General features: G+C 42.5%; 1 protein-coding gene across 5 annotated transcripts in view; it reads left to right on the top strand.

Annotated features, from left to right (window-relative positions):
* The first annotated feature begins 1,448 nt into the window (after nucleotides 1-1,448).
* Nucleotides 1,449-21,052, top strand: part of KDM3B (lysine demethylase 3B) — a 69,773-nt gene continuing 50,169 nt past the window's right edge. For 4 of the 5 annotated variants that reach the window (XR_014229508.1, XM_082324515.1, XM_082324517.1 and 1 more), the window contains exon 1: nucleotides 1,449-1,718. Coding sequence is in view for 3 of the 5 variants with exons in the window: in XM_082324515.1 (XP_082180641.1) it covers nucleotides 1,548-1,718 (171 nt within the window). In the remaining 2 variants the exon portion in view is untranslated. Of the gene's footprint in view, nucleotides 1,719-17,827; nucleotides 17,931-21,052 lie in introns of those variants that run through there. The other variant, XM_082324516.1, reaches the window with a different exon arrangement.

The following is a 21,052-nucleotide window of genomic DNA, read 5'->3' on the forward strand; positions in this document are numbered from 1 at the left end:
CTGCTGCCCTTCAGCAATGTTTCATGTAGGTATTGGCTCCTGTACTTTAAAAAAAAAAGGGGGGGGGAGGAGTTAGCAAACCTAGTGGTGTGTAGTAAATCAAAACTCGCAGATGCTGCACAGCAGGAGGGTAGAGCAGAGTTCTGATGCTGCTAATGTCAGTTCTTAAGTTCGATGTAGTTCAAAATACCAAAGGCAGACCCCGCTTCCAAAAAAAAGTCTTTTGAACCTTCTCTTGATATAATCTGTCTTAGAATCTGTTCAGTATTTTATCTGCGTGCCACATCAGGACTAAAATCACACCATATAGAGTACAGATAACAGGATGAAATGATGAAATGCACTTGTGAGGACAGGCACATTGTACAAACTGGCATTGTGCATCGCCTTACCCATTTCCCAGCACAGTAAATTGCATCCCTCTAACCAGAAAGTAACGAAGATGAAATGTTGTCATCTACTTAAAACAACCTGACACAATCATTTTGAATAAATGAAAGTGAAAGCAAGCAACTTGCCTTTGCTGCTGCTAATTCAGTGTCGCATGTGACTCTCCCAAAGCGAGGAAACAGCACACGCGCAAGAAGAAAACAACTGCACAAGAATATCTTGTTCTGGTATGGAGTATAGCATCTGCCCCTCCTTCCAGTTTCTGTCAGTGCTGCTGTGTCTTTACTGCACAAGCAGAAAGAGATGTGAAGTTGCACGTCACTTCTCTAACAGTGCAGGATTCTGAAGTATTTTGTGTTTGTTCAAGAATGTTGAAAAGGAGCAGGTTTAGGGCATTGCACCATTCTACATGAGAACCATTCAAATGTGTCGGTGAATCATGACAGCTGCATCCTATTAACATAAGGATTTTGTGTCTTAACCACTCCCTAAATAAATGCCTTTTCAAAATCTACCTCGCCGAAAAGCAAAGTGCCCAGACCTGGGACGCGCTGCTGTTGCGCTGGGGCCGGCAGCGTTTACTCACGCCAACCTGAAACATTCAAAACCGCAACGCGGATCCCAGATTTCAAGCTGTCATTGTACTGTTTTTTGTGCACGTTTACCTCGAAATTTAGGTAAAAACTCCTTAATGTCTGTCACAATTTCAGATTTTGAACTTGGCGTTAACGAGAGGCCCTGCCGCGGGAAGGCCGCCTGCTTCGGCTCCTCGCCGCCGACCGGCTCCCCTGCCCCGCCGCGGGGCCTGTCCCTCCGGGCGGCCCCTCAGCTGCGCGACGGCTCCGGTTCCCCTCCGCGGGCTCGACGCCGCAGGGCCTTGCCCCTCCCGGGCCTTGCCCCTCCCGGGCCCCGCTCTCCCCTCCCGGCCCCGCCGCCGCTCCTCAGGGCCGGCGGGCCCGCCGCGCCAGGCGGGGCGGCGCGGGGCATTGTGGGGCAGAGGAAGGGGGGGGAGACTGTGCGAGCGCGGTGCATGCCGGGATCGGGGCGGGCGGCGCTCGGAGGCCCAGCGCGGGGCAGTCGCTTGCTCGGTGTCTCGGGGCGTCGGCGGCGACCGGTGGGCTCGGGCCGGCGGCGGAGGAGGCTCCTGCCCGTCGGGGATGGCGGACGCGGCGGCCTCCCCCGTGGGGAAGCGGCTCCTGCTGCTGCTGGCGGCGGGGCCGGGCGAGGGCGAGGCGGTGGGGCCGGAGCCGGGGCCTGCGCTGCCCTCCCGGGCCTGGCGGAGCGGCACGGTGCGGGCCATGAGCGGAGCCGTGCCCCAGGACCTGGCGGTGAGGCCCTGACGGAGGGGGGGGGGGGGGTCGGGGCTGGGGCGACGGGGAGCCGGGGGCGGGGAGGCCGCGGGTCGGGGCCGCCCGCGTGGGGCGCGGCCTCCCGCCGCTGCCGGGCAGGGCTGCGGTGCGGCCAGGCGGCGGGGCCGGGGCCTCCCCCGGGCGGGTGGCGGCCTCGCTGGAGCGGGCTGCCCGCCGCTCCCCGCTGGGCCTGCCGGGACGCGCTCCGGGCCGAGGAGCGGCGGGCCCGGCCTGCGGCGGCGGAGCGGCCCTGCGAGCTGCCGGGCGTGGGGGGTCTCCGGGGCCGAGAGGGTCCGGCAGCCTCGGGTGCGGCGGCTGAAGTAACTTAGGTGTGGAACAAATGCGCCTGGGGCCTTTCGGATGCTGATGCGGCTGTATGTAACTTCTAAGTGTTGTGGGTTTGGTTTTTTTGGTTTGTTTTTATTTTTGTTTTTTTTTTTTTTCGGGAAGATGTTAAGTGTTCTTGATGAGTCTAAATGATGCCCCTTGTTTGAAGGCGTAATTTTGAGCAAGCGTTATCGATTTTATTCTGTCTTATATTTTGTTTTCAGCTGTAGGAATTTGTGCTTTATGTAATGTGTTTAACACTCTTTAGCATTTGTTTGGTTTATTTCTAGTGTAGCTCAGTGAGCCGCTTGGGTCAAGATCTTAAAAAAACGTTCTTAAGATATCTGCGCTGTTCTCTTTTCATGTGTCAGTGTGGCAGGTATTCGCTGCAAGTGGTGGCGTGCTGCTGCGAACTGTGGCTGTTAAAATGACCCATGTTAGGGGGGATGAGGTTCCGTGTTTGTGAAGAGTTTTGTCAGTTCTCTTTATGATTAGCTTTTTAAAAATTTGTTGTTGTTACGATAAGTTCTTTGGGTTTCTTTGGAGAGTTCCAACTCCGAGAAGTGTCCTTGACTCCCTACAATAATGCTGCTTTCTTTGGCCTTGTTTTAGAACTGCAACTGGGGCTATCAGTAGGAAGTAGTGTGCTGGTTTTAGCTTTGCAAAGCCAGGTGGCCTGGCACCCTGTCTCTGGTTGAGAGCGGTGGTGATGCACTCTGGCTGCTCCCTTATTTGTTTAAGGAGGAGGGGAAAAAAAAAAAAAACCACCAAACCGTGCGGAAGGGGGATCTTCAAAAGGAAAATGGGACAAGTGTTTGAGACTCTATCTGAAATGTGAAAATGTGGTGGGGCTAGCGAAGACCTGGTGTGGAGAGCTACTCTTGTAGCAGACTGCATTTGACGTGTGTATCATCAGTACTCTTGCGTTATGGAATCATCCATCCCAAATATGAGTATGTTGTAATGAATTTTTGGTGTGCCTGATCTTACTGCTGTTTTGGTGGAAGGACTGGTGGAGTGTTGCTTTTTTTGGGGGGGGCGCGCACAGAGGAATCTCTGTCCAGTAAAAGGTAGTCACTTTTTTCCTTGTTAGTTATTGTTGTCCAAGCACGTGACAACTGTTAGACTACCCTAACAAAGTAAAATTCATCTGTGCTTGATAGCATGGGAAGAATAGGATTTTTTTGGGGTGTGAGTTCATTACCTTCGTTCGGCACTGCAGTTCTCACCCCAGTTCCTTTCATCAATAACCTTCTACTTAGCACAGTTTCAGTGATATAGCTGTCTCTAAACAGTATGTTCTCCAAATCTGTACAAGAATTCTTAAATGTAAACTGTGTAAGATACTGAAGGCAGATTTTTCAGAGTTCTGTAATGTGGAATATTTAGTGTTGTCATGGAACCTTCCATGCATAATGAACACTGCTTTGACAATGATAATGATGTACTATCAGAAAAATAAGTCTTCTTTTTAAACTCATTCTGCCAGAAGAAATGACGAGTTGGCACCAAGCAGTCAGCCACAGTTTAGGAAATACTCATCTAAGGTAAAGTAATAATGTGGACTAGATCTGAAAAAGGCTAGAAAAAAATCTGTTCTACTCTTTGGGTTCCTTAAGTGTGTGCTTTCTCATGGTATCCTGTAAGGACGGTTTCACTTACTAGCCCGTAGTCTGACACTGGGCTTTTAGAAATACAAAACTGCAGTTGAATGTCTACGCCTTTCCAAGGCAGAAAACCCAGGAATAGACAAGAAGTATAGAACTTAAAGCATTTCAGAAAGCAGCTTTTTTTTTTTTTTTTTTTTTTTTTAAATTAGAATTTTAGGAGACTTACTTTTTTTGGTGAGGTGAAGCCTCTGAAAAGGTTTTGCTTTTTTTTCCCGTGTATAAATTTGGCTTTAGAGAGTAGCTCTTAAATATTCTCACTTTGATCAAATGTGGCATAATCTAATCATGGTTAGTCCACAAAAAATATATATAATGGTCAGTCCTAGTTATACCATTTTCAGAACACCTAGAAGAAATCCTGAGGAAAAACTCTGCTGCTATTAGAAAACAGTTTTGCCTCTTCTAACTAGAAACAGATCTTACCCTTTTTCTGAAAATGTCTCTTAGGACAGAATCATAAAAGACCTGTCAAGCTTTAGCTCAGTATTGTCCTAATATTGTAAAAGGACATGTTACGTGTCAATGGCAAAATAGCTCAACGTGTCATGCAGGACAGTACTGCTTTTGCTTATGTGGAAAACCAAAGTGTGTGAGATGACTATTTTAATATATAGAGAAGCTATACAAATACTGTGGAAGTCAGGAGGCCTGGGACACAAGGTGTTTTGAGTAGGACTGTTTTGGAATAATCCACATATGCTTCTTATGGTAGATGGTAGAGAAAGGGTTGTTTTTTCTTCCCCCACCTCCCCATGGGTAGTAAGTTATGTCTCACAATTTTTTAATGTCTGAGTTTTTATCTATTTCCTACAGTAATCTCCACATAAAATGGAATGTATTCTGAAGACCTTTTCACTTGTACATGATAAGTAGATTATACAGTTTAATGAAAAAATAGTAATCTAAAGTATCTTATTCATAAGGAATTTCACTGAATAAAGCTGATATTTAGAAATGATCTGAATTGTGGATTAAGCTTAATTTACTTTGCAAGTATCAGAACTGTTTGAGTTAACCATAAATATCAGGGTATTTCAACTAGTTTTTCTAACTAGGTCACACTGGAAAAGAGTATCTTCCTGTCTGGAGACTGTATGTAGTAGATGAGGGATGCTGGAACCCTGCAAGGCTGGATTTAGATTTATGTGCTCTCAAGCAGTTTTCAGATGCTGCTTGAAAGTCATCTTGACAGTAGAGAAGAATGTGGGAAAATGCGTGTACTGTCTGTTTGGGATAGGGGGTGTGGAGGTTCTTGCCAGCTGTGCATATGTGTCAGCTGCAGAATTTCAGTTCTCTCTGGTTGGGACTGAATGGGGAGTTTGTGGAGGCTTTTAAACAGCAATAGATATGGCAAGAGGAGTTTTCAGACAGGGAGTTGAAACCAGGACTCTATGGAAGCGGTGGGAAGGTTCACAACAAGCTGAGGTTGTTTGAGTCCAGGATATCCAGGTTGCTTTCTGTGCCTCTGTACTCGTCTTCATTTCTGTCTGTCCTGCAGAGGTGATCGTATTCCTGGATCATTCTTCCTGTCAGCAAGACACTTGTGTGTGTTTGCGTATTGAAAGAGTATATGAGGGGAATGGACCACGGAAAGTGGTCTGGGCTTTGTCTCACTCCCTAAGTAATGTCTCCTATTGCTGCTGTTGAAGGCAGAATACTGGGCTGGCTGGATGTCGGTAAGACCAGTAGGCGTATCTTTAATGCTTCTTGTTGTAAAAGAGATGTTTAAGAACAAACAGAATGTTGAACAGTTTTTCAAATAAATTTTTACTTGCTTTGCAAGTAAAATACAGTTCTTAGAAGGAGAGCTGACTGCAAAGGTAGTAGATGTACATTTTCTCCACATTGCTCCACTCTGTGATACTTTATTGGTGGCCTAAGTACGAAGTACTATGAACGCTTGTTTTGCCACCGTTTTTTTTCTGAAAGCTTTTCTGTCTTCCCCTGTGTGAGAGACATCTACACTGAAAAATTTGCATCCTTATGGGGAGCAACATCTTCTGTGGCTGCACTGATTACTTTTGTTAGGGCTCAATAGGGTCATGAGGGATTCTGTAATCATTTATACTACTGAAATGCAAGGAGCAGGGATGATATGAGGGGGCTGGAATACCTCTGCATTTGTAGCTTATGTAAGCATAAGTTTACGTGATTTATTTTAAAAAAAAAAAAAAAGTCTTGGCTGCTTTGGCAGTGTAACTGCAGTAGAGGAAACTCAGTGTGACGTGCAAAATTCTCAAAAGGATCTTGGCAGATCTGAAGTGGTTATCAAGTTAGAGATGAGGAATGGAGGGGAGCCTCAAGCTACTGAGCCTTCCCAGTCTTGTGCCATCTCTGGTGTCCCTGTGTCGTGCTCACTGAATAGTACGGGCAGGGCAGATGGTGGCTGTGGAAGGAATTCGTAAGGCTGATCTCAGCAGTGGTGTTATCAGGGCTGGCAATGGGACTGGGAGGTGAAGGGCTGTTCCTCCAAAATACAGGTTATGGAGAAGTAACAGTAACAGAATTGGTGTGGCAGTGTATAAGAGAAGCTTATTAGCCTGCATGCATTTGGTTAAATCCTTTGGGGAGTTGTCCTTACACATCACTGATTCCACGTCCACCCTGTTGTCTTCCATGTTTCTGTTAACCAAGACACTCCAAGTGCCTGTCTTTTTTCTTTTCCTCCCCGTTTCCTTATTTGAGGATACTTGTTATAATTTCTTGACACCTGGTAGCAATTACTGTACACGTGCAGGAGTTTCAGTTGAACTGCTTGTCGTGGTTTAACCCCAGCCAGCAACTAAGCCCCACCCAGCTGCTTGCTCACTCCCCCCCAGTGGGATGGGGGAGAGAATCAAAAGAGTAAAAGTGAGAAAACTCATGGGCTGAGATAAAGACAGTTTAATAGGTAAAGCAAAAGCCATGCAAGCAAAGCAAAGCAAAACAAGGAATTCATTCGCTCCTTCCCATGGGCAGGGAGGTGTTCAGCCCTCCCCAGGAAAGCAGGGCTCCATCACGTGTAATGGTTACTTGGCAAGACAAACGCCATCACTCTGAACGTCCCCCCTTTCCTCCTTCTTCCCCCAGTTTATATACTGGGCATGACGCCATACGGTGTGGCATAGCCCTTTGGCCAGTCTGGGCCAGCTGTCCTGGCTGTGCCCCCTCCCAGCTTCTTGTGCACCGGGCAGAGCAGGGGAAGCTGAAAAGTCCTTGACTGGTGTAAGCACTGCTCAGCAGCAACCAAAACATCAGCGTGTTATCATCATTATTCTCATCCTAAATCCAAAGCACAGCACTCTACCAGCTCCTAAGAAGAAAATTAACTCTATCCCTGCTGAAACCAGGACACTGCTTTATTCCTGAGGATTATGGAAATGCCCACTTTCAGTGTTCACTGTGCTTAAATGGCATTTATGCAGTGTTTCTGCTATTTTAGGAAGTTTCACGCTGTTGAACATGTGCTATGCTGATCTGCATGTCTGCTGTAATTTCAATATGTTTTAAACCTATTGGACTTGCACAAAATAAATATGTTTGGGGAAGTCTAGGTAGAAATATGGAAACTCTAGATAGTGAAGGTAAGCTTCTAACACAGAGAAATGCTGCCTTTAATACAGCAGTCTGACTATTTTACATTTGTGTCAATGAAAGAACAGCTGTACTGGACAAGGTCAAAGGTCCACTTAGTCCGTCCCCCCCTGCCCTATCCTGTCCTGCACTGCTCAGATGTGGAGGTCCCTACGCAGCTGTGGAAGGAATCAAAATTTTTAAGCCTTCCACCGACAGGCTGCCAGGCGGGAGTTTTCTGAAATGATGCTTAGCTGTAGAATCACACACAGCATGACTGCTATTTATTTGCATCGGTGAAGGGCTGTAAAATAAGTTTTTGCTCATCCGATAGTGGATGCTCTGTAGAGCTCACTGACTTGTAAATATTGGATTGACTTTGGAGGGTCGGTCCCTTCCTCCTTCTGTGTGGTGTTTGTTGCAGCAGAATCAAAGATTTCAGATTTCCTAGTTCAGACTCGGTGAACCGTGTTTATGTGACTTTGGAATATTGCTGCTCAAATAGGCTTACTGCTTAAAATGTATATTCAAGGAATCTCTTACTGGAGTTAACACATCTTCTTTAGTGGTAACTGCATCTACAAGTTTTATTTATACCGATATAAGCAACATGAAATCCAGTAGTGTTCTTGCATGTTAAATTCATAGGAGTTTTCAGATCCAGCTTTTGCAAGTGAAAGCTGGAAAGTTACCGTGTACTGGCAAAGTCCGTCTGCAGGAAGCTCCTTGTAAGTGTTTGCATTTGCAGATCAAACTGCCTTTGAAGAAGCTGAATGTTCCAATTACAGGCAGAAGAGATTTAGAGATTTCATCAAAATTATTTGTTTTGGCCTTTTTGAATATTGTTTTGTAGCATTGAAGTGTAACAACAGAAACAAGGAAAAAAGGCTAGAAAAATAAAATATACTTTGGCAAGACCTTGCATTTTTTCCCCATCATTGTCAAAACATAGCATATTTTTCCTTTGATAGTTTATTTTCTTGGGTGGACAGTGTTGATGTAGTATGTACAGGGCTTGCTTTTTACCGAATAAAATGCCATAAGCTGGGAAAGTAGAAACCATATGTTTTATGGTCTGTTTGGTGATATATAATCACTTCATGTAGCTGAATTTTTAGTTATGGCTACAGAAAGCAGTAGAGTCAGTAAGAGCTATGCAAATAGAGTAAAAGTTAGCAAGTTGAACGCTGGAATGTATAATCATAATTTAGGTCCCTGTCTTGACACATTTGTTGGTATGTTTTTCTCTAAGGTGGTTGTATGTGTCACACTTCAAATAAAAACAAAAAACTGCATCATGCATTTGTAATGGCAGTAGTTCAGCACTGCAACTGGCAAGGTTTTTGAGCCGCAGGTTGGCAGCTGGGAGTCCATTTTGTCATTCAAGGGGTTGCAGAAAGTCAGGTTTCTGTAATATCCATATGAAGATGTTTTCTCAGTTTTCAGTGGAGGTTTCGGCAGAGATACTAGAAGTTTGAAAGGTTTCTTTTGTTTGTTTATGCTTCTAGGTGTGACTGCAGTGCACTGCCTGATGCAGGAATTCCTGTGGAATAAGGGCAGTTGTGTACTTTTTTCTGTCAGGTTTCAAATGGAAGACTGATTATTTCCTAGGAGGTGAAAACACGTGGACTTGTGGATATGGAGCGACTTCTACTTGAAATGCAAGTGATTATGACAAAGTTGCTTGGGGTTTTTGTCTTGAGTTATTACTGTGTTACATCTCTCTGCTCTGATGGCAGTCCGTTTCCTAAACATCGTGGATGAAAAAAGGTAGGCCAGCATTTTAACCGAGCAACTGCTTCAAGAAATTTTGTAGGTTTAACTTCTTAAGGTATAAGGCATTCATTTTTTTTTCTGTTTACATATTCCTTGGGCAAGTTGTGTGTGCTGAGTAGCTGTTTTCTTTTGGCTGATCTTGTTCTGTGCTTCAGTGAATTCCTTGATTATTAATTAGACTGACAATTCTTTTTTTCCTTCAAGGTCTGTCTTGTGATTGTTTGGGTTTCTAGGGTTTTTCCGTGCACAAATTTTGTCTTCTCCGTGTTGCTACCATGTGCTTGAGGTTTTTACGGAGCTCCCACTTTTTTAACCAACTTCCTAGCTGATGGTGGCTTCAGAAATATTTCTATATAGCCACATCATGTTCTTATGGAAACATTTGGAGAAATGCCTTTCCAAGAAGACTTAGCCAGTGTAATGACAGTTTGTGTATCATGTTCGCGTTTGGTTGTTGAATAGCTTTTTAATGTGGTCATAAAATACATTTGCTCACACAGCAACTTCTCTCGATAGTGTTGGAGTGCTCTCCAAGTAGTCTTAATGCTTCCAGTTTCAACTGCTGATTACAGAACCAAAACAAAACTCAGTTTTACCCCCACATAGTTACTGTCCTGAGGTCACTGTGCTTGTGACTCCAGTTACTTGTGCAATGCTTCATGCTTTCCCTGTGAAGCCGCCAGTGTCTGTATCTAATAATTTGCGCTACCTCCTTTGGATTAGATGCTCTATTTTATCAAGGCATCCAACTTGTCAGTCAGCGGCAGATTTATTTTCTTCTGTAGTTTCTAAGTACATTTTGTTTTGAAACTGTTCTTAATGCAAGCTTATCTGTAGTTGGAAAAAATCTTACTACTTCGGTCTTGTTAGCATTTGATTAACTGATCATGCTTTTCTGAGGTAGTGCTGCTTGGTAGTAACTGCCTTGTTGCCAGTACTCACTTTTGGGAGTCCCGTTTTAGTATCTCACCTACACTAGAAGCTCTGTTTGCAAAACATAAACATGGGGAGGTTTTCTTGTGTAGTCAGGTTTTCTTTGTGGTTTTTGCATGCTTAGCAGACCTTTTGCCATCTTTCTGAATTTTCTCCAAAAAGCCATGGTTTTGTCGATGTCCACCTTGTTCATTTTGACATTAATAACTGTATTTAGAGAGGAGTTTCATTTCTTAGCGTTGCTTAGTATGATAAATGACATTGAGGTGGGTGATTCTGGAGAGAGACTGACAGTTTCTTAGATATTCTTCGAAAGAACAGCATCATTTTCTACTTAAGAAGAATAGCTTTGGTTTGTCGTTTTCAGATGGTTGAGAATGTGGCATTAAGGTTCGGGTTAAAGCTTTTCTTTGAGATTGGGTTTCTTTTAACGATAGTCATGTGGTCTATCATCTAATAAACTAAAATGAATGTTTTTCTTTATCCAATTTAATCTATAAAACTCAGCAAAAATGAGATGTACTACTACTTTATCACTAATGTTTTTTCAAGGAAGATGCCAGACTTGGAAAGCAAAGGAAAAAGTGAGGCAAACCAGAATTAGCAATTGGAATAGCAAATTTCCAGAAGCTGTGATTGTAAGAACTTCCAAAAGCTCCTCAGATTCTTCTCTGGTCTGCATAAGGTACCATTAGACTTGAGGCCAGGAGTGTGTCTAAAGAAATGTGATACTTTTTATGCCAGCTTCATCAGTGACATTATTAATTATTTTGCAATAATAATTCTACTGCTCCAATACTCGCCATTTTAAAACTTATAATTTTCATCCTGCTTTTACCATTCCCCTTAGACTTTTGTAAATCCCAGCCTTCTTCATTTTCAGTGCAGGGCCATTTAACGCTTTGGGTACTCAAGTTCAGGTTAGATGCAGTAAGAGAAAGTCCTTCATGTCGTATGTAAGCTATGTAGCTAAAACTTCCTGTCACTTTTAACTCCTTCCATTTATTGCCACTCTTTTTTTTACAGCCCCCTCCCCCAGCCCTCACCTGAAACTTATTCTAATATTTGGCAAATCACTGGTATTGTCTTAATAGACTAATAGTTATGAGGTTCTTTTTTTCTTATTTTTAAATACAGGTGCTGTATTTGCCACATGCCAATTATACAATACCAATTTTAAATTGTTTGAAAAACCTGAGCATCAAACCTGCAAGTTAAGATGTTGCTTTTCCTTCAAAGTTCTGAACTGGAGGTCCTCATCCCGTTCTTGTTGATAATTGAGTTGTAGAATATTTGGGATTAGGAACAGCCTACTTGGATTTCTAGGTGATTTGTTTTGCGAAATGGAAGATTTCATCATCTCTACAGTCCAAATAGCTGCAGAAAGAAACAGTAGTAAAAAAAGATTGTCTTGATATTTCACTGAAGTCGTTTTTTATGATACTTTGCTTGGGATGCAGGCAGACATCAAATAAAGATGCATTTTGGAAGAAATAGCAACAAAGAGCACAGTATTTGACAAAAATATGTATGTGTTTCCAAAACAAATTTATTCTATGAAACTCATGCTTTCCAATAGCTCAAGTATTTCAAGTTACTAATAGCAGAGAAAATTCAGAACTGTTAATTTTAGTATAAATTAAGGAAAAAAGGCATCACTTTTTAAGGATAGGCCTGGGGAGTGGTGAATGAGTTCTTAGTGTGCAAAACAGGCTGGTACTGCTTCAAAAGGCAGTCTGTCTCTGGCTATGCAGCAAGGAGGTCTCCGATGGCAGGAAGTTTCTGTAGGAATGCAAACATTTTCTGAAATAAAGTTCCGCTTAAAAAGCAAAGCATGGTGATTAACATATTTGGCTCTGCCTGGTGTAAAATACACCACAATTACTGGATTCATTTCAGAGTGTGAGGGATGTTGCATAACGGGCTTGAGATACGGCTTGCATAAAGTGGTACTGTGTCTAACGTGCACGGCGTTGCAGGTTTTGCTTCAGCTGGTTTGATAGACTCAGGTTGACTGTGCAGCCACAGGGCTACGAGGTTACTGTTAGATCCCAAATTTGACTTGGATAGCATTTGTTATCCAAGAGACATACTTGGCACGGTCATTTTCTTGTTTGGCGTAAACCAGTACTGTCCAAATCGGCTCATATCTGGAAGTGTTCAGCTGCCTGATAGTTGTCGTGAGTCTTATTGGGTAGAGTGGAAAAAAGCAGTGCTGCATGTGGGAGAGATGATAGTCCGGTATTTTATGTTCCTGCTCTTAATGTGTAAGAAAAAACTTGTTGATGAAGACTTCAGTGGAAGAGTTTGATCTGACGTTACTATTAAGTCAATTTAGTAGCTAGCTACTTGTCGTGGTTTAACCCCAGCCAGCAACTAAGCCCCACCCAGCCGCTCGCTCACTCCCCCCCAGTGGGATGGGGGAGAGAATCAAAAGAGTAAAAGTGAGAAAACTCCTGGGCTGAGATAAAGACAGTTTAATAGGTAAAGCAAAAGCCACACGCACAAGCAAAGCAAAGCAAGGAATTAATTCACTACTTCCCATGGGCAGGGAGGTGTTCAGCCCTCCCCAGGAAAGCAGGGCTCCATCACGTGTAACGGTTACTTGGGAAGACAAACGCCATCACTCTGAACGTCCCCCCTTTCCTCCTTCTTCCCCCAGTTTATATACTGGGCATGACGCCATACGGTGTGGCATAGCCCTTTGGCCAGTCTGGGCCAGCCGTCCTGGCTGTGCCCCCTCCCAGCTTCTTGTGCACCGGGCAGAGCAGGGGAAGCTGAAAAGTCCTTGACTGGTGTAAGCACTGCTCAGCAGCAACCAAAACATCAGCGTGTTATCACCATTATTCTCATCCTAAATCCAAAGCACAGCACTCTACCAGCTCCTAGGAAGAAAATTAACTCTATCCCAGCTGAAAGCAGGACACTACTATTAAAAAAAAAAAAAAATTTGCCCTTCCTATCTCTTGTGCATGATGCTTCGTTGGACCCTTAAGCAAACAGCATGGAGGAAGATTGCAGGAAATTAACAATTCCTCGAGCGTGCTTAGTTTCTAGGCCGCACGTTCCCTAAGCGTACGCACCGTGGAGTCGGCTGGGTGGCTTGTTCGAGGGGAAACAGTGAGACTGTGTAGTGACCCTGGTGAGGCGATGTCCTGGCGCTTTCAGTAAGAGCAAACTGCTGGAGTGTGGTTTGATCTTCATCTAAGCTGGTCTCAGGGTTTTTACCCATGTAAATTTCTAAATCCTGTTCACTACATACACTGACTACAAAGAACCTCCAGCATTTTCTCAAAGTGCTGTTTTGAAAGTAACATCATAAAGATACTTTGCGTACAGAATTATAAATGCACTTATTTGTTACCTGCTATGTATCAGGAGAATAAAGCACTATGCTACTTGAAGACTTTAATTTTTGAATTGTGGACAACTGCTTTTCTTGGACTAATGATCCAGTTTGCATGGTGGCTAAATCTCACGGGGAGGGGGCAGAAGTGTTGAGGCCACCCTCAATCTGCCTTTGGCATTTGGATTGTATTAAGTGGAGTCTTTGGAGTTCCAGGCTTGATGTAAATCTGCTTGTACTTCACCTTGTGTTGTAAACGAAATTGTACATCAGTTTTGAGTAGTGTCTTGTTACAAGGATGAGGTAGCGTGGATTGAGGGCTAACTAGATTGCTCTCACATTCATACCTGTGGTAACGAAGGTTGTGGACTGTCTCTGTGTCACAGAGGCACCGACAGGGCTAATTGTACAGGGCTCTGAGTGTTGCTCACGTTTGTTACGACACGAGTGTGGCAGTTGCAGTGTGCTCTAAAATGACTGTGAACGGACATTGGTACAGAATGGGGTAGGGTCTTTCCGAAGATGAGGCTTCTTCCCTTGCATTTTGTGGTTTATGTGTAGTTTCCAGCACTGATGCTGAGCTGTGATATTCACAGTACTTGACATTTTCCTCCGTATATGTGGCCAGCGTTAGGGTCGGTAGCGATGCTCAAGCTGGAAATGCTATAATACTGAAAGAAGCGGGATACTGATGGAGCGCTGTGGTGGATTCTGTTTGTTTTGGCACTTTGTCATTCTTTCTTTCCTACCTACTTAACCCAACTTGTCTAAATACATACCTTTTTGAGCCATATGAGGAGGTAGTGGAAGACCAGTGTTTTCAGGAATGGTTTTCTCTACTATTTTTGCTGAAATACATGTTGTGGGCTTCTTTTGGCTCCCTCCCCCCACCTTGTTTTAAAGAGCTTATTAAACCAGGTCCTGCCTGGAACTGTCTGGGGTTTTAGGATAACTATAGAATTTAACTATGGCATTCTTGTTTTGCAGTTGCTCCTAATTCCCCCTATAATTCTGTTTCTTATTAATCTCAGAATTTCTTTTTCCTCCTTTGTTAAACTAAAGTAAAAAACAAACAAACAGAAAGGGAAACTTATCATTGTTGTAGTGTCAAATGAACAGAGTAAACAAACTCATATTTTTCAGATACACTGTATTTGGGTACTTAAAGATCTAAATTTTACTGTGGAGTTTGCCATACAGTACTGTGGTGTCAGACCATTGTTTAGACTTCAAATGTAATAATCATAATGCCAGCCAAGAGAGATTTAAATTCTAGGAAGCTGTTTTGATTCAGTAGTTGTTTGAAATGGCTGTACAACTGATGATTTTTGTATTGGCCCCAGTAATTTATTGTATAAAGAGTGTTCCAGAAAGGTGTCCAATGTTGATTTGATTCTCCGTGTCATATGGTGTTCTGTCACTTTTTACTTATTCATATGAGTGATCACCTTTGAATAATAATGACAGGTTCCCCCCATCTCTTTTTTGTCATTCCATCCTGTTGCATCAAACCATCATTAATTCTGCCAGTGCCATTCCTGACATGTTTCTGTAGCCTCTTTTTTTCCATCTCCAATATATAGAGGTCTTTACAGTGTCCCCTCATAGTCTCTTCATTGCTTCTGTTCTTGTAATCTGTCATTCAAGAAAATTTTCTTACCCAAGTATTTCTAGTTGAATCTTAATCCCAATATTGTGTCATTTCTATAGTGGACAGATCAAATAGGATTATTTATTCTCTTTTTGGCAGGTCTTTCATGAAGAACATGTTATTAATACCCCTTTCAGTCTTCTTTTTTCTCAATAAAGCAGCCTAATTTAACCACTCCGAAGTTTGCATTTTCTAGACCGTTGATTGTTCTTGTTTGCTTTCTTCGCTGTCTCCTGTTCTGACCCAAACCGGTCATAAGTATTTTAGCAGAGGACTTACTGAGGCTGAGTAGAGAGACAGTCACTTCAGGTGTCTTGTGTACTATAAACCTGTTTAGGTACGTGTCTGTCCTTTTCTGAAACAGCATAAAATAGCTGAACGTATACCACCTTACGATCCATTATAATCTGCTCACTTTTTTTTTTTTTTTCCCTATAAAACTGATCCCTGTCCTGCCACTGGTAGTTTCTGCCTTTGTTTAGCACCTTGTGCTTATTTTTGTGGTTGTGTTGTGCTCTGATCTGAGGCAGTTTCTCAAGTTTGTCAAGGTAATTTTGAATTCTGTCTTCAAGTGTACTTGCAGAGCTCTTCAGCATGCGATCTTTCTGCCGAATTTTGCAATCCTGGTCTCAGCTACAACGTTCAGTGACTTGTTCTCAAACACTTTCATTTTTGGAACTAGAACAGATCCATGTGAAGACCCTCAATCAAATGCTTCCATTTTATCAGAGAATAGTTGTTTTTTGTGCTCAGCACATAGGCTATCTTTTCCTGGTGTGAAATGCTGTACCAATGTTTTCCAGAGCCTAACTTCAAGGTGTGAGACCTATATTTCTCTGCTTGGAAGACCTGGTAATCTTTCTGCAAGTGGAGAATGACAGGGCCTTTAAGTATCTAATCTGTATCTACCAGTGAATGTTTTAAAGTAACTTTTATATGGGAAAGTTACTGCTCTTTCTTTGTAGCAATAGATTAACAAAGCTTTTTCATATTTTTTTTGAAAGCTTCAATAGTAAACTGAGGCAAAATTGTTATTTGTGTTGTGTGCACCTGAAGATTATAAAAGCTATGTTTCACAAAAAAAGCCCTTCATTTAAAAAACAAAGTGAATCGCTTGCATCTGTTGAATACTCCCAATGCATTACTTCTCAGGATGCAATGCTGTGTTCTGACCGCACGTCCAACATCTTATAACAAAGAAGTAGGCTGCTAATTTCTGACTGGCAGTGCTAAACGTGTGTTTTGTGATGCCATCAGCCTGCCCGAAAACGTGAGGTAGGGCTGTGCTGTTATCCTTGTTGTTCCCTTTGGAACTTTTTAAGTAAGGTGCCAGCTTTGTCATTGTTACCGTGTTTCTGGGTCATCAGTGCATCAAAACTAAGTAACGTTGGACCAAATACCAAGGTCTGTTGAAGCTCACATGAAATACTTCTTTTCAGTGTTCGAGATCCATCAGGTTCATGGGTTTTGTGTGTTTAACTTGTACTCTTGTATGTATTTAGTATGGTGTGACACTAATATTTTACAGAAGTAAAAAATAAAAGTTTGATTAGTCAACAAAATAATAATTTTATCAAATCAGATTTGAGATAGACCTGTCATTTTTGTAGTTTTGTTTTAATTTTCATGCTCTCCGCTCTGTTTTGGCCAGAACTGCACTGAGGCTAGTAATCAGATTCATTTCTTGTCCTTTTTTACACCTGGCTCCTCAACTGCTGAAATTGTTGAAAGAAAGGTTTTAAAAAAAGTAAAGTACATGAAGGCAGGTATCTTGTTAAGCTCTTGCAAAAAAAAGTTACTGGTACCTGGAACCCATTGATTCATAAACATGTTCATCTTTATTAGAAATTGTTAAGTACTGTTGTAGATTACTGTGCCCTTTTAGTGTTGACTCATGTGATACCAATGCTCATCTTCCATTGCAAAACAGAAACACTTCTGATAAATATTTGTGGCCATTTATTAGCAGTTCGCTACCCCATAAGGTAATGGCTTTAGTACAGTTATGATTTCTCTAGTTCCTGCTGTTTTAATACTATTTCTGCCCTAGATCCTGTCAAAAGCGTTTCTGATTGTTTTGCTTAATTATCATTATGCGTTATGAGCATAGGAAGGTGCCAAGGAAATACAAAAACTACGTATATTTTCTAATTTTAGGAATATATTTAGTGTGTTCACAAAATATATAGTGTCTTAATCAGTATCAGCCTTTAAGCATAATTTTTCTGTCTAATAACTGTGATTTCTTGGTTATATGATGAAATCGACTTTTTGCCTGGCTCGATACAAATTATTTCAGAGGAGGATTTTTCTCCTTGTTTTTTTCCCCTATTTTTCCTGGCTTTGGGAATAAGCTGCAGTAAAACACCTAGTGTGTGTATATATATACTTCAGATCAGATTTTTTTGCCTTTGCTTGTAAGAAATAGTTTGAAGCATGATTACTGGATTGGAAGCTAAAAGTTTTCTAAGCATCGGTGTGTACGTTGTCTTTGTCCCACATAATGGATTCCAAAATAATACTTTGATTGCATTAGAAAGCTATTAGAAAACTGCTGTAGTTTATTTAATCTCATTTAATGGTGGTACTAGCTGCACAAGATCTCAGATGTGTCTCCCAAGTTGAAATCTCAGTATCTACCTTCCTTTCTTTCCTCTCCCACATGTTGACAATGTAGTTCTTTCTACATCATGAGTAAGAGGTCATGGACCAACTTGTTACCCAGTTTTACTTGGTAGTCTGCAACAGATTCCTACCAGTGCCTCCTTTCTGGGCGTAAGTACTATTATTCCAATTTACAGATGGGGAAACTCAGCCAGTGAGACTAAATGGCTTGACCATGGTCATGCAGGAAGCCTCTGATGAAGCAGGGAATTGAACCTGGGTCTCTGGCTACTCTCTAGCAACTGATGGACCATCCTTCCTTTCAAAACTAGGTAAAATTTAAGACCATTTTAAGGGATATTTTTGAACTTGGATTTTTTGCCATCTTCTGCTTTTTATAATATATAAAACCCTAAAATGTAAAGATTTTATGTTTTTCATAGATGGCATCTAGATTAGACCTTTGTGCAAATTCTAATGCAAGAAGCTGCAGTATTTTTTCTATTCTAAATCATGTTTAGAGCTTGTGTGACACGTGATGAAAAAGACCAATATATCTGTCTTAGCTATACTATGGTCTTCCTATTGTTGCTGCTTTTATAGTGGAACCGATGTTGGAAAACTTCAGGGGAAATTCCACTTGAACCAGACTATAGTTCTCTGTAATGTATTAAAGCCTGAATGTTAGGGTAGTAGCTAGACAAGAACGTGTCTTCTGGAAAAAAATGCTTTGGGCTGTCTGTGTCTATCAAATAAAGCAGAGCAACGGCTCTGCTTTCTAGTGTCACTTTTTATTGGGACAGGCAAAAAAAGGGGGGGGGGGCGAATTACAGGTGTGTATGCATCCTCTGGTTTTTTTGTATTGGGAAAAAAACCTGGTTTTGTAGATTTAAAAAAACCCAAATGATCAAAACATAAAAATCTTTATTTTTTGCAATTAAATATTGCTTAGGGAAGGCGTTTTTCCCTGTAGGAGAACTTGGGAAATCCTGCAGGTGCATTTTTGTCTAAGCAGCATAATTTTTTTTTGTGATACAAATATATCTGCACTAATTGCATATCTAGTTGCTGTCATCAATATCACTGTTCAAAAGCATTGGTATTAAGAAAGCACCACTGCTGTTCTGATCAATGGCTTGTCTAAACCGACTGTAAGCAGAGTTAGGAGGGTCAGCAGAAGATGTGATCGGTAGATGTGAACCTATGAATTGTAGGGCCATTGATATATTTGAGAGGTAATTTATTCCGAAGAGCCAGGGCTTTAGTGTACAGACATTTCCCTCTTGACTCAGAACTACACAATTTTTAAATTAAGATGAGAAAAAACCCAGGAAATTCTCAGTTATAATGCAGCTGCTTTGCTTAAGGCTTCTGGGTTTTTCAACAAAGGTAGAATGTTTCTGTTTGCCGCTTTAAATATCAAAGGGAAATATGTTTATTCACTCTGAAGTCTGTCTCATCTGTCCTTACTTTCCTTGCGTTAGGCATCTCTTTCAGGATTCCCTTAGTGTTTTTCTCATTGAATCTAAGCATATTGGGCATCAGTTCATGAATATGCTGTAGTTATTTTCTGTAGTGATACCAAGTGGTATATGCACAAACACTCAGCGTGCTGTGCAAGTCAGCTGCTGTTTCTTGCACACCCAGTACACAAAGTGATTTCTATTCCATGTTCTGGAAACAGAAACTGAGAACATAGCTGTTCATATTGAGGCTTTCATCCTTTTTGTTGCTGTGTGATCTGTTGGAAACTACTGACAATACTGACAATATCATGTGTGGTGTTGCATGGACCTGGAACAGCTGCCCTGCATATCTGTGTGTAGGAAAATGCTCTGTGGGGTATCGACTGAGAATTAGTAACACCTTTTTTTAATGGTTGTAAGTCAAGATTTGGCAGGACTCTATTGCTTATGTTGATTATACAAAGATGGAAGAAAATTGAATATTGAACGTAAAGCATGTAAAACAAAACTTCCATGACTTCTCTGTTTTGCAGGGGAGAAAGATGATCTCAGTATGATAATGTTGTAAGTCTTTTTCTCTCCTTTTGACCCAGTTTGTTGGTCTGGGGTTTTAGAAAGGAAAATGATAAGGTCTGTTTTCTGAGTTAAGTGATGGAATAGAATAGAATAGTCCAGTTGGAAGGAACCTACAACGACCATCTAGTCCAACTGCCTGGCCACTTCAGGGCTGACCAAAAGTTAAAGCATGTTATTAAGGGCCAAATGCCTCTTAAACACTGACAGGCATGGGGCATCGACCACCTCTCTAGGAAGCCTGTTCCAGTGTTTGACCACCCTCTTGGTAAAGAAATGCTTCCTAATGTCAAGTCTGAGCATCCCCTGATGCAGGTTTGAGCCATTCCCAGGCGTCCTGTCCCTGGATCCCAGGGAGAAGAGCTCAGCACCTCCCTCTCGACGTCCCCTTCTTGGGAAGCTGCAGAGAGCGATGAGGTCGCCCCTCAGCTTCCTTTTCTCTAAACTAGACAAACCCAGAGTCGTCAGCCGCTCCTCACAGGACATGCCTGCCAGCCCTTCACCAGCTTTGTTGCCCTCCCTTGGATGCATTCGAGGACCTTCACATCCTTCTCAGATGGCAGGGCCCAGAACTGCACACAGTGCTCAAGGTGAGGCCGCACCAACGCTAAATACAGCGGGATAATCCCCTCTCTTGACCGGCTGGTTGTGCTGCGTTTGATGCCCCCCAGGATGCGGTTTGCCCTCTTGGCTGCCAGGGCACGCTGCTGGCTCCTGGAGCCTGCTGCCGACCAGCACCCCTGGATCCCCTTCTTCAGGGCTGCCCTCCAGCCACCCCTCTCCTACTTTATCCTTGTGTCAGGCATTACTCCTTCCCAAGGGCAGAATCCGGCATTTGTTCTTGTTACATTTCACGCCATTGATGATTGCCCAGTGCTCCAATCTATCTAGATCCCTGTGCAAGGCCTCTCATCCCTTGAGAGAGTCGGCAGCACCTGCCAGTTTGGTATCATCAGCAACTTGCTAATGATGCATTCAACTCCTGCATCCAGATAATTGATAAAAATACCGAAGAGCACTGGCCCTAGGATTGAGCCCTGAGAAACTCCGCTGCTGACCAGTTGCCAGCCAGATGTAGCCCCATTCACTACAACCCTTTGAGCCCTGCCATCCAGCCAGTTCTTCACCCAGCTAACTGTGAACCCACTTATCTCCCAGTTGGACAACTTGTCCAGAAGGATGCTGTGAGGGACATTATCTAAAGCCTTACTAAAATCCAGAAAAACTACATCCACCGCCTTCCGTTCATCCACTAGGTGGGTGATCTTGTCATAGAAGGAGATTAAATTAAACAGAACTTTCCCTTTGTGAACCCGTGTTGACTGTGCCTGAGGATTGCATTGTCCTTTAAATGTCTTTCAGTAGCACCCTGTGTGATTTTTGTAATTTTTCCAGATAGTGAGGTTAGACTAACA

This window comes from Platalea leucorodia, assembly GCF_965183815.1.
Source record: "Platalea leucorodia genome assembly, chromosome: 11".
Taxonomy (NCBI): Eukaryota; Metazoa; Chordata; class Aves; order Pelecaniformes; family Threskiornithidae; genus Platalea; species Platalea leucorodia.